Source organism: Emydura macquarii, unplaced genomic scaffold, assembly GCF_026122565.2.
Source record: "Emydura macquarii macquarii isolate MOO-44397 ecotype Brisbane River unplaced genomic scaffold, CSIRO-AGI_Emac_v2 contig_3477, whole genome shotgun sequence".
Taxonomy (NCBI): domain Eukaryota; kingdom Metazoa; phylum Chordata; order Testudines; family Chelidae; genus Emydura; species Emydura macquarii.
The window spans coordinates 3,926,256-3,940,264 of record NW_027133614.1 but is presented as its reverse complement, the minus strand read 5'-3'; the positions used below and the strand labels follow the sequence as shown (position 1 = coordinate 3,940,264).

The window sequence follows — 14,009 nt, the reverse complement described above, 5'->3', positions numbered from 1 at the left end:
AGTGAGCCGTAGGCTGTTTCTTATGTGGGCCCTGGACTTGCCACGAATCAGCCAGTCGTCCAGGTAAGGGAAAACCTGTATCCCACTGCGGCGCAAGTGGGCTACCACCACCACCATATATTTGGTAAAGACCCTTGGTGCCGAGGAAAGACCAAAGGGCAGGGCCCGAAACTGGTAGTGGCATCCCGCTACCATGAATCTTAGGAACCTCCTATGGACAGGCAATATAGAGATGTGAAAGTACGCATCTTTTAGATCAAGGGCAGCATACCAGTCCCCTGGATCTAGGACCGGAATGATGGAGGCGAGGGAGACCATGCGGAACCTGATGCGTCTGATATACTTATTCACACGGGGTAGGTCTAAGATGGGCCTGAGCCCCCCCTTGGCCTTGGGGATCAGGAAATACCTGGAATAGAACCCCTGCTCCTTCTCAGTCACTGGGACTTCTTCCACCGCCCCCAGCTCCAGGAGGGAATCAACCTCCTGTACCAGGAGTTGTTCGTGGACAGGGTCCCCAAGGGGAAATATCCTAGGGGGGGATTCGGGGAGGGGAAGCCGTAAGTTGGAGGGTATAGCCCTTGGCGATCACCTCCAGGACTCAACAGTCCGTAGTAATGGCTTCCCATTCTGCATAGAAAGGTCGGAGCCTTTCTGCAAATGGTCGGTTAAGATCCAGGGGAAAAGGAAAAGTGCTACCCTTGTGCACATCATCAAAAGCATTTATTTGAATTACCCCCTTTGGAAGGCCCCTGCTGGCCCCCAGCAGAGGACCCTTGCCGGCCTCCTCTGTTGGGCCCTCGATAACACTCCCGACCTCTCCTCGGTTGGGCGGGTCGGGGAGCCGGTCTCGGTGGGGGTGGCGGCTGTCTCTGGACTTGAGGCCGGGACTGCCATCTCGAGGCCTGGGGGGTATACAGCCCTAGGGACTTCAAGGTAGCCCGTGAATCTTTCAGGGCATGCAGTTTCTCGTCTGTTTTTTCCGAGAATAATCCAGAGTCATCAAAGGGGAGGTCCTATATGGCCTGTTGGACCTCTTGTGACAGGCCTGATGCTTGAAGCCAGGAGCAGTGGCGCATGACGACAGCTGAAGCCATAGCCCTGCTAGCTGTGTCCGCCGCGTCACTGACTGACTGCAGGGCTGCAGTCGCCACAGCCTCTCCCTCCTGTGTCACTGTGACGAAATCCGCCGCTTGGTCAGGCGGTAATGTCGACACAAACCTCTGTAGCGAGGCCCAGAGGTTAAGGTTATATTTCTCCAATAAGGCCTGGTGGTTAGCTACCCTAAACTGCAAGGCTGCAATGGAGTAGATTTTCCTCCCGAAGAGGTCTAGCTTCCTCCCATCCCTATCCCTGGGAGTATTCCCCTGGTTCCCCTGGAGGTCTCTTTGATTGGCTGCATCAACCACCAAAGAGCCTGGCGTAGGGTGGTTGTACAGGAACTCAAAGGGTTCTTTGGGCACATAGTACTTCCTTTCTACCCCTTTAGACGTAGGATGTACTGATGATGGGGTCTGCCAGAGGTTTCTGGCGATCTTCATGACCCTGTCATGTACTGAGAGGGTCGCTCGTGAAGGGCCCGCCGACCCTGATGGCTCAAAGAGGGGGTCCTCCTCCTTGGACATGAGCTTAAACTCCATGCCCAAGTTCTCAGTGGCCCTCTTCAGAAGGTCCTGATGGGCCCGGAAATCGAACAGGGGAGCCCTGTGATCCCTGGCCGCAACATCGTCCGGAGACGAGGAGGAGGATGGAGGGATGGGTCCCGTAGAGGGTCCTTCCTCAGGATCAGAATCACCCTCTGAGTCGTGCCCCTGGGTTATTTTAGGCAACAGGGGTGCTGGTGGGGCCACCGCAGAATGCAGCGACGCCGAGCCTTGGGCCACTGGAGCATTCCATGGTCCCCAATATGGCCACTGCCACGGTCCTTGGCCCCATCCCAGTACCTGCACAGGTTGTGGCTGGTGCACCGAAGCATGCCGGCCACTTGAACCCCCAAAGCGTCGCTTGCCATCCCGGTATGGAGAGCGGCTCCGCGACGAGGACGTCGACCGGCGCCGATGCCTTCGGTGCCGGCGGGAGGACGAGGCCGGAGAAGACGACGATGAAGTCGTGGACCTGCCCCTGCGCCGAGATGACTTGCGATGCCGCTTACCCCCTCGAGAGCGGGAGTGGCGTCGGTGATGGCTGCGTGGAGCAGATCTGGACCGCACCGCCATCAGTGCCGGGCCCATCGGTGCCGGGACAGGCAGTGAGACCACGAACGGTACCGGTGCCATAATTTCTGGGACCGGTGTGGAGGACGGTTCCCGGATCACCAGTGCCCTTGGTGCCGATGGCCATGGACTGCTGTCCCTGGATCGACTGCGGCTGCAGGATAGGGATCTGGACCGGTGCCGTAACGGGCTCCGCACCGGAGTCTGCAAGCCCAAACTGCGGTCCTTGCCGGGGTCGGAGCTGGATCTTTGATGACCCCGGTGGCAGCCTTGGGACCGCCCACGGTGCCGCGGTGCCGAGGCACTCGACGACCTAGAGTCGGAGCTCGGAGGGGAGCCGACGCTCTCCACCCTCCATGACCGTCTGGGTGGAGACTTAGATTGTGGATGTCTCCACCCACCGGGGCCACCCAGCGCAGGTTTGCCCCGAGACGCAGGTCCCTTAGCCCTTGGCCGAGGGGGGGATGGAGGCGTAGGCATGGCCAAGAGGGCGCGTGCCACAGTAAACCCCTCCGGCGTCAACGGCCCTTGCAGGTGCACTCCCCCACCCCCAGGAGTCGGGGGAGGCTCCCTGCGTGGAGACACCGGTGCCCAAGTAATCTCCATGGCACATGGCTGGGGTGTCTCCTTGCTCGCTCCCTGCTGTCCCGGTAGCAGAGAGGAGTCCCTGGGTGCGGCCTGAGGCTGTATCTTCTTCTTAGGCACCTTCGCCTTCGGTGCCGGTGTCAGTGCCGGAGGGGCACTCCGTACCGACGACACACTCGGTGCCGTCGGGGACCGCGATGGTTCAGACGCTGGTCGGAGCGCGGACTCCATCAAGATAGCCTTCAGCCTGGCGTCTCTCTCCTTTTGCGTCCGGGACTTGAAGGCCTTACAGATCTGGCACTTGTCTCTTCTGTGCTGCTCTCCGAGGCATTGAAGGCAGCAGTCATGTGGATCACTCACTGGAAAGGCTTTAGCACAGAGGTCGCAGTTCTTAAAGCCTGTAGAGCACGGCATGGCTCTTAGAAAAAGAACCCCTTCAGGGGTACTTACTCTAACAACTTAACTAACCATTAACAGCTACTTAACACTAGAACTTCAAAAACCAGTTGAACAACAAGCTAGGGTACGAATGCTACTTGCAGACAGCAAGAGGCAGTAGTTCCAGCAGCCGTCACAGGCGGAAAGAAGAAACTGGGGACCCGCGGGGCCAGGAGCGCCCTTTATACCGCGACATGAGTTCCGGGAATCTGTGCACGGGGCGCGCACACACCTATATTGGAATCCATATGAGCAATCACTCGAAGATAGAACTTGATTTAATAAACTTATCTTTTCAGAAAGCAACCCTTATTCTCAAAGCTGTAACATTATTAATGAGGGGGGTTTGGATGCCTCAGGCATTGTTAATGAACTTCAGAGCCTTTCACTTATAGGTCACCAGTTTGAATCCAGAACAGATCAGTATGATGACCCCTATATAAGGTAGTTTGGTTGACCATGGTTCTAAATTCCATGTCACAAAGTCATCATGCTGTTTCACCCTAAGCTGGAAGCTCTTCATGGTAGGAACTGTCCCTTCTTAAGAGTCTGTACAGAGTCTAGCCCAATGGAATCTGGATCTCAGTTGGGGTCTCTAGGAAGAGCAGGGGCCAAAATCTTGCTACTCATGAAATGTTTGCAAAAGTGAGCAACAATGTAATTGTCACAAACCTTTAAGGGTAGGCAGGGGGAGTTCAAAAATCAGAAGATATTTTTGGTCCATTATTTAATACTCTTTTGGCCAATCTCATAATATGTTGGGTCTGCCTCATGACTTTTGAGCTTTTGGTGTTGGCAATAATGTCTTTTGCTCAAGTTGTAAAGGTTCCTCTTTTAGATCCAGAGTACCTAAATTAAATCCCTGGGGATGACCTAGATGATGGCCATACTATTCCACACCAATAACTTCTAAATATCACAAAGGCTTCAGTTAAGGATTAAATTAAAAGAACCAAACACACATTTAATGCATATCTACTGTTTATCACAGACGTTTCAGTAGAGATGGAAAGGATATGTAAATCATTTAATACATACCTTCACCTGATCAGAGTTGTTTTCCACAGTTACAGTACAATAGGGTTAAAAATACCAGAATTATTTTTTCCACTCTTTGAGGATCAAAAATGTGTAATACGATGCATAATACAAACGTGACTAAGCTCCACCTTGAGTCCCAGGGTAGCTGAACATTTCTGCTGAACTGATCAATAGTGAAATAATTAACAACCCCGACATTCAAGCAATCATAATTAGATTTCAGATGTAGCACGCTTTGAGCTGAGTTCTTGTTTCAATCTATTTTCAGACTCGATAGGACAACATTACACTGCTTTGCCTTTTGGAAGTTTTTTAACCATTAACAGAAAAACTTAAATATCCCATTCCAAGGGCATTCGCTGCCCTAACTATACTCCCAGTGAAACTAATAATAAAACTCCCATTGAATTCAATGGGAGCAGATTTAGGCCATTCCTGCAGATTTCTGAAAATCTTGCCCATAAAGCTTAAATTCTTCAAAAACTTTTGGGGCCACTAGAGAAGTGCTGGTCTGGAGAATCAGTCAGTACAATGTGAATTCAAACCCTTCTAATGAATGGCCAAAAAAGTAGTGTCAACACAATCAGACCCCATTTATTAATTTATCAGTCATATTTTATTCATTATATAGTTTACCTATAGAACTTATATTTCTATTGATATAAGTGGTACTTGAATTGAGGAGAGAGAAAAAGGGATTTCTCTGACTCTAGTGGAGTCTAGATCTCACTCTGACAGCTACGCCTCGGGTAACTTTTATCCTTGGCTCATATATATACACCTCCGGACAGCACACCAGATTCTACCAAATATCAGGCGTTACCAAAACTTTTCCCCACAGGAACTGATCCCACAGACCTCTTCTGCAAGCACTTTATTCTTTCTCCCCCTACAATTACTCAAACACGGGGGAATATAAATACCTATCAAACAATTTAGCCTACTTAGTAAGGGGAAAAGATGTGCAGAGGAAAACAGCTCCTCTGTAACAGTGAACAATGGCAGGGGAGTGGCCGAGAATGTGAAAGCTCAAACTGGTGCATTCAGTGACTGATGGATTGAAACTCCAGCTTGAACACAGGCACTGTAGAACAGGAGAGTGAGCTAGCAAAATATGGGAGAGGTGCCACATGATCTGTCTGCCTAGAATGCACTCAGAGCTAGCAGTGGCCTTACTTAATCTCTCACACACACAGAAATCTTGATGTGTCACATTTTTTTCCATGCACAACAATAATTGGAGGATCTCTGGCAGCTTTACTCCACAACATCAAAGGTCAAAAAAAACCTCAACATCACATCACTCCATCTGTTTGCAAACCTCAAAACTGTTGTCTCAGCTAGCTTTATTACAGCATCCTTAACTTCTGTCCACTGTCACACATCAGGAGACAAAGACAGATTATGCTATAATACATTGTTGCACGTTAAAAGGCCAGTCCCAGTATATTCTGAAAACTCATCTACACATCTATTCCCACTGAAATTGCTAGTTCTAGTGATGCAACAAGGATATAGTGCATTAAGTGGAATGCTATACACTTATATATCAATCCCTTTTCCTGCTCCCCACTAAAACAGAAGGTTTGAGTGCTGAAGTGTTTCCCTCCCTGTGGGAACACAAGGGAATTATGTTCATAAAGTTCCCTTCTCCCTCCCCCCCAGGGAATATAATAGGTAATAGGTTCTCTTATCTAGGGTGCCTCTAATATACTTTAACTGCCTAAAGTAAAAATGGCTTCATGCAGCCAATTTAAATGAGCTCATAAATAGCCTGAAAATTTTATGAGACACCCATTAGCCAGAGAACTTAAACCTCCTGGGCAAATGCTGATACAAGTGATGAGGGATGATCCAAAATGGGAAACTTAAAGGCAACACACTGGAGAAACACTATCAGAGGAGTTCTGAATAGCACAGTAATACTAACAAATGTCTTAATTTTATTTTGCCACTGCTTGGGAAACTTTATAAACAAGAACAGAGGCAATGCCACTGTCTGTCTATCTGCAGAGACAGGAATAAATTGGTTCATATTTGCAACCATAAGGGTTGGAATACTTTTAAATCGAAGTTTCAACTATGCAGAAATTGATGGCTTACTGTCATTCACTGGGAACAATATACTATTCATCACATGCAAGTGGATTTTTCAGGGCTATAGTGGACACATAAAGGAAGGTTCATACTTTACCATTCCTGCACACAGCTTTACATCTCCCTTTATAATCGATTAGGAACACTGCAGCACTTTTCATTTAAAAAGAATGAAACCTTTTAGTTCAGTGTCACTAAAAGGTCTGTTATTATGCTTTGTGTTTTCCGCAAGACATATAACGAGGTATCTAAAAAGAACCCTCCTATGACTTCTGAACATATTCCAAACTATTGTATAGCACAGCAATTAATACATTACTATGACAATGTTAAAGGAATGACATAAGTTTGTAAAGTTGAACATGGTAGTGTGACTGAATTCCTTTCAGGATCAGAGTCTTCGTGTTTAAAACACTGAAGCAAGCGGACTGAGAAGATGTGATTCTATCTCTAGCTCTTCTACAGACCCATTGTGTAACAAGAAAAATCATTTATTTAGCTTTATTAACCCTGTTTCCCCATCTGTAAAATGGAGAGAATACTATTTTCCTACCACTTACACTGGCATGATATGAGACTTAATTCATTCATTTGTGAAGTGTTTTGAGAGCCTCAGATTGATGAACCTTCAGAAGTGCAAGGTGTTCATTAGCAAGGATGATCAAATGCACTACAATGCTCACAAAATCCCTAGTATCAGACAATATTACACAAGCACAACTTCTATCAAATTCTCAGGAAAAACAAACACAATACAAAATACAATATCTAAAACAAATACAATATCAAAATATTTTTTAATAAAGTTACAACATATTGTAATATATATTGGTTCTCATGTTGTCCAAAACACTCAAGTTAAACATGCCAGAATTTATAAACAAAACATTGTACTCCATTTTTGAGGAGTTGGATTGGGTTGGGAGTGGGAACCTTCCTAAATACTGTGAGCCTAATTTTAAAATGTGCTACTTTTATCAGAACATCTGGAATCTGGTTGTCCTGTTAAGGTACCATATTTAGAACTGGGCTACCTCTGGAAATGTAAGATGTGGAGGATATATTGTTCATGTTCCCCCAGTTATGTACCTAGTGCATTAGCTGCAATTTATATTTCATGGTAAAGTAATTATCTTACTTTCACTTTTCCTTGTAATTTAAGACAAAATGACTATAGTTTATTCTTTAAAACACACATTCACTAAAAATATTTGTTTAAAATACAGAGAGAACTACATGGGACCAAATTCATTTCTGGTGTGACTCCATTTACTTTAACAAAGTAGCACCAAGGATTAATCTGTCCCATTAGGCTCATTTTCCATTCCAAAATTCCTTAATGGCATAAAAGAGAGAGCTGGCTGGCCACAGTCATTAAATGTAGGCATTCTGGATCTGGTCCTGCTCCCACTGAGCTCAAGGAGAGTTAACTAGTGGGATGTCAGAACCAAACACAGACAACTGCAAAAGTAGTCTTTGATCTTAAGCTTTAGTTCTGCTGCAAAATTTCTCTGTAACAACCATCCTTAATTTGTTTTTTTTTTTAAATAGAACTTTGCAATGGGATATAAATGTTTTGCTGGAAATTTCTTTGTCAGTAACACCCTTCACAGTGTATGCAACTTCTGCTTTCCTGTTTAGGAACTGGAAACTGATACCAAAGCCCCACTTAGAGATAGTGGATGTTTCACAAATACATGGAAGCCAGCACAATGATTAGTCATTATCAGAAGACAGGTCTGGGAAAAAACTAAGGGGGGTACATCAAAATAACCCAAAATTTCCGTGGAGGGGTAGAGGGTACAATCAGAACCTGAATCCAGATCTTAGTTTTGTGCAAACTGCCATTCTGGACCAGTCCAAATCCCAAATTCCAACACTCAAACTGCAGGTATTCAAAATCTCTCTAAAAGGACCCATCTCTAGTGGTTAATTGTTTCTCTTCTACAAGGGGACAATAGTTTGGCTTAGGTGTTATTAAAACCATATCCAACTCCACCACCTCAAAACTATGTGGTATCCATACACTATACTGCAGCAGCGAGATAACATACAATACACAATACAATGTATTACCATTTGTGCCAGACACAGCAGGACTTTTAAAAAACTCAGAAGTCATTTGATAGTTTGTGTGTCAGAAATGGACAAGCAGGGCACTGTCTTTTTTCATGAAAATGAACTTGATGTGATGCACTGAAAGAACTTTTTCTTTAAAAAGAAATTTTGAATGACAAGACTAGACCTTCCATGCATGACACACTGGAAGATCCTCAAAGTGTTTCAAATGACATCATATCAGAGCTTTCTTTGTTTTGTTTTTTGCCCTCACAACTTTGGTGAACACTTTCCCTCCTCAGCAACTATGTTGCCTCCACTCAATACCTGTTTGTTCACATGGTTCTCTGAGTCTGGTATGACCTTTTCACTATAGAGCATGGGACAAGATGTACTGCAAGTGACTGAATCCAGAGCCCAGTGTATATGATGCAATGTGACCTCAGGAACCAACTAATGTACACAAGGCCTGCTGTAATGGTGTAACTCCACTGAAAGAAATGGCATCACCATCAGGGATGAATCTGGCCTATAAGACCTGATGCTGTGAGGCACTAAATGCCTTCAAAGCATACTGAAGCTCAGCATCTCACAGGAACAAACCTTAAATGAGATAAATGCAAATAAAAAATTAAAATAATAGCTAACATTATAAAAAAGTGACAGTCCAGTGACTCATCCAGTAGTCCATCCAGCCCATGACATGCAAAGACAGAGGTAATCAGAGGTCTGATCAGAGGTCTGATTACCTATTGCATTCATATTGTAGTCCCACAGTCCTTACAGGACACCTATTGGAAAGGCTATAGAATGGACACTAGCACCTCACAAAACAAAGAAGAAAAAGCCAGTTTGTCTGTGTGGCAGCTGAGCATAAGGCAAATCTTAGACAAAGAGTGGAATCATTCAAGTCTTGAAGAATGATCTGACAGGCGTAATTTAAATAATCTCTCATAGCCACCACTTTACTTGACAGAATTTCAAAAAAGCACTAGATCTGTGCAAACAAACGCAGTGCAGTGTGGGAGCCAATGACTATTTTTCTAGATTTGTAGACATTCTACTTTGCATTACATCCACAAGAATGTACCAGAATTGGTCACTACGGTGTTTCTTAAGAGTCTTCTGAAGTACCTGGTATTGGCCACTGTCAGAGATAGGATATTGTACTGGGCCATAGGTCTGATCAGTATGGTAATTGCTGCATTCCTATGATTCAAGGTAGAAGAAGCTAGGAGAATTGCTATTGGCTTGCAGGGAAAGAAAGGAGAAATACAGAAATAGTGTTTTCAAATACTGAGAAAGCAAAAATTATTATAGATTTAAGATGGCAGTATTTATTTTCATTTTAAAACATTCACTAACGTGGACTAAATTATCACTTTGTACAAAATCTTGACCTCAATGGCTAATGTGGAAGCTGGGCTTTCATCCAAAGATGCAAAATAGATGTATAATAATGCAAAATGTGACACTGCAAACAGCGTGTGCTTTCCAATTTATAAGGATTTAGTTTTCATCTTAATTACTAAATGAGATTTTAACATTTCAATAATCAAGGAAAGGGATTTTCTGGGGGATGAAAGAAAGGAGACATTCAGGGGAGGGAACTCTCTGGGTGTTAGGAAAGAAAGTGGCACTGGAGTTGTGGTTCCTATGCATTGTAAGACTGCAGAGGCAGTGAAAGGAGGAGGGAAATGAGAGACTAAGTGAAAGGGAAAACTGTAGGGAAGAATAGGCAAAAGAAATAGAGTGACTGAGGGACAGAATACAAAGGGAATTGGAATGAAAAGAGGGTTTATGGAAATGAGAGGTTTAAAAGTGCTCTGCAATACAAGTTAATCACTGAAATATAAGTTGGGTGTCCTACTACCCAAAGCTAGGGAGGAGCAGACTAGGGAGCTAGTCTACACCAACTTTTTAAAAAAATGTCTTTGCATGACAAAAATCACCTTTCAGCTTTTGGGTTTGAAAAAAGTGTTCCAGAACAAATCATCCTAGAATGCAGAGCAACCTAGTTAGCAGTTATAGTGAATAACTCTATGAGGGATTTTTATTTTCTGTTTATAATGCATTTGATCAATTCTCCATTTAAAAAAAAAGTTTTAAAATTAAAAGGCAGGAAAATCAAAAGGGGGCTGTCAACCTGAAATGCAGTTGATTTTTTAAAACTGTTATAAAAGTTGTTTCAGTCTGTACACCCATCTAAGAATCCCCTCACCCCAGCTGATTTTTGTGGCTTTACAATCATATCCTGTTTTGTAAAAGCCTGTCTTTCACACAGCAACAGGGAGACAAAAGAAACTGACTGCCTTCACAGAAGAACTAGCGAAACTGACTTAATTTTCATAGAAGGCATTCTGTATCATGATGGACAACTTTATAAAAACATAGTAAATATAAAAATGCACAAAATAGACAAACTGAAAAAAAAATTTCAATAATCTTTCAGAATTATAGATCTTGGGTGTTATTTTTTATATCAGGTAAACTTTTTGCAGGCAAGTATCTGTAGGGATTATTTTTTCTTTTTTACATTGATGGGTCATTCTAAAAAGCACCTAAAATCTGAAATATGGGGAGGGGAATTGTACCTGAGCTCCTATGACAGATTCCTAGAGCAATCTGAGGTGTCTCAGAGGAAACCAGATCCAGGAAAATCATGTCCTAAAACAGATTTTCTTGTTTGGGATTTTGTTAAAAAAGTTTGGTCTGAACTTCTCTCTGTGCTGGCTTCTTTGTATCACAGCCTAGGGCATCCAATTCCTATTTCCTTTTCAAATCACTCAGAGAGGTTTGACAAGGGAAGAGGAGAACGCCAGAGAAAAAGGGATAGGAAAGGGATAGAAAACAGACACTAAAAGAAAGGAAGGCAAGATATACCAAGATATATAACAGAAAGAAAAGAGTAAAAAGTGGACTGAAGGAAAGACAAACAAAAGCAGCACAGTATAATAGCAATTTGTTGAAGAAGTACACAAAGACTACAAGCAAATGTGTGATTTTATCAGAGGAATCAGGAGACATAATTCTGTAGGTGTAGGTAATGGAACTCTGTAGTCCAATACTCCTACTATGTTCTTTATTAGGAGAAAATCTTACTAGAAGAAAACATAACATGGCTTTTGCAAGAGTGATACTAGATCCTTTCAAAGTGCATGTGCATATGCATGTTTTAAAATCAATCTGTGTGTATCTGATGGAGAAATACATGTGTTCAGCACTCAGGTAACAATGCATATTTCTGTATGCACATGACAGGAAGGAGGGAGTTAACAGAATGTAACATGTTATTGGCAAATTATTCTGGTTGAGAATATAAAAAGGGTGACTAAAACATTTAACAAAATATGTATGTGCCGATCTTCTAAAATGCAGGAAGTTGGGTTGGGTTTTTTTTTTTATTTTATTTTCAAGGAGAATTCTGTGCTCCCCCTTAAATTTTATTCCTCTTGATGTCACCTAATTTTTTTCTTAAATGTGATTGCAACCTTCTGCCTTTACATATTATATACTCCATTAACTTAATTCAGCAGATGACACCAAAATCTTCTTACACGTATGTACACATGGTCTACCTCAGTGGTTCTCAAACTGTGGGGGTCCTCCTTAGATGTAATCCATGAAGTCCTCAAAAAGACTTAGACTGAAAACTAACTGAACAGAATTCAACTATATATACAAACAATAGATTTCCAAAGGGGTCTGCACCTCCATTCACAATTTTGAAAGGAGTCTGCAAATGAAAAAAGATTGAAAACCACTGGTCTACCCACTTAACTGGACTTGGAAAAATATTTCCTTACCTGGATCGTGGAAAGGCACCAAAGCAAAGTTGTAAAGTGGTCTCTTGGGTCTTTTCAGAGAGGTTTCCAAAATTTTAGATGCCCCTTCAATAACTTGAACTAAGTCATCATACATAGAGCCAGTCACATCAAACACAAATGCCAAGGTAGATGCTCCCTCTGGGATTTCTTCAGCTCTGGGCTCAGTCTCTGCACTGGCATCTTGTGCATAGCAAGAAGAAAGGAGAGCCAGCAAGAATAATATACAGAATCTCACTCCCCAGATGGGGATATTTCCACGGGAAATCATTTTTCTCCCCAGTGCCTAAGCAACGTGCTAAGTACTCACTAAGTGTCAGAGGGCTTCCACTGCAATTGAGAAATCCATTTTAACTTTTTTTTAAGCAAACAAAACAAAAAACTTTTCTGCACAACTTAAATCTGAGTTGCAACGCACCCCCCGTCCCACACAAACATAAATACACTCCACCAGTCCTTTGAAGAAAGGAGGGAGGGCAGGAGGGAGGGGGAGAGAGAGATGCTGCAGCTTTTGTTTGTGTGTAGTTTCTGCTTTCTCACCCTTCCCTGTCTACTTGTCTGCAGGACTTTTGTAGTGGCTCATGGAATGAGGGGAAAGAGTCCCATCTATGCCCTACTGTGTGTGTTGCTGCTGTTAGAATCTTTGGCAAGAGACAGAGGCTCCCAACGTGCTGCTGCTGCTCCTAGCTGCTGCTGCTGGAGTCTTTGGCCAAAGACTGAGGCTCCCAACTGCTGCTGTGAGGCACAAGGAGCGGATGCCTAGCTCAGCCTCGTCTTCCCATTGGTCACCCGTGCTCCCCCTTCGTTTGCCTTGGAGGCCCTTTTTTAGGGAGACTTTTTAAAATGTTTATAGGGTCACTTGAATGCCACAGAATCACTTGGAGCAAAACCTTCAGTGATAACAATAGAAGCAGGACTGAGCTGTAGGCAGGAAATTCACCCCAGATGTGCAGTTTCCCACTGTCCTGTGAGAGTCAGGAGAGCTGAATGTTTCCATTAGTGATTAGGAACAATGGGCTCACCAGGATGGGGTCTGAATCTAGTGCTCCCCCTAGTACTCCCCCTCAACCTGGGGGAGGGGAGAGATTCTGATATGAATCCCTCCTTCCCCAAGGCGAAAATAAGATGACTGCCCCCTCACACCTGGCAGAGAGTTGGGGGCTGGGGAAAGAGATTCCACTGGGCAGTGCAACATGAGGAATTTCCCCACCCCTCTTCATCAGTTCCCTGCAGACCTTCTACTCAAGTGTCTTTCCTCTCCCACCTCCCCCCCCAAAACACACATCTCTTCTCCACTCACTTACATTTGCAATGATCAGGAGAAGAGGGGAAAAAATCACACAGTGCCCTACATCCTCCCAATTTATTTGTGATCTAGCTCACTAGCTCAATCCACACTCTGCTCAAGCTTTCACTCCTACAAGTAGATAAAGGAGATGAGGCTTTTTATTTCTTTAATATTTAGAGATACTCAGATGTTAAAATGCTGGAGGGCCATTAAAATACCAGGATAGATAAGGGGCTGACAGACAGAAAAGAGCAGCCTATATCACCCTCCCACCACCAAAGTTGAAGGAGAGTGATAGCCAACACTAAAGTGGTTGCAGGACCCTTCTCCTCAGTCTGTCCCTCCTCCCTCTAACAGATGAAACCACTGGTGGGAAGGGAGGGACATGCCCTGTCCCCAATTTTTGCCCCCCTCCTCCCCTGTATTTCTGGTTGAATACCAGTGCTTCTTCTGGCTAGTTGCTAC

At 44.0% G+C, this 14,009-nt stretch overlaps 1 protein-coding gene across 6 annotated transcripts in view; it reads right to left on the bottom strand.

Annotated features, from left to right (window-relative positions):
- The window catches only part of HMCN1 (hemicentin 1), a 291,595-nt gene extending 278,716 nt beyond the window's left edge, over positions 1 to 12,879 (bottom strand). For all 6 annotated transcript variants that reach the window (XM_067535110.1, XM_067535114.1, XM_067535111.1 and 3 more), the window contains exon 1: positions 12,239 to 12,879. In XM_067535110.1, coding sequence (XP_067391211.1) covers positions 12,239 to 12,527 — 289 coding nt within the window. In that variant the 5' untranslated portion in view covers positions 12,528 to 12,879. The remainder of the gene's footprint in view (positions 1 to 12,238) is intronic.
- Positions 12,880 to 14,009: the final 1,130 nt, after the last annotated feature.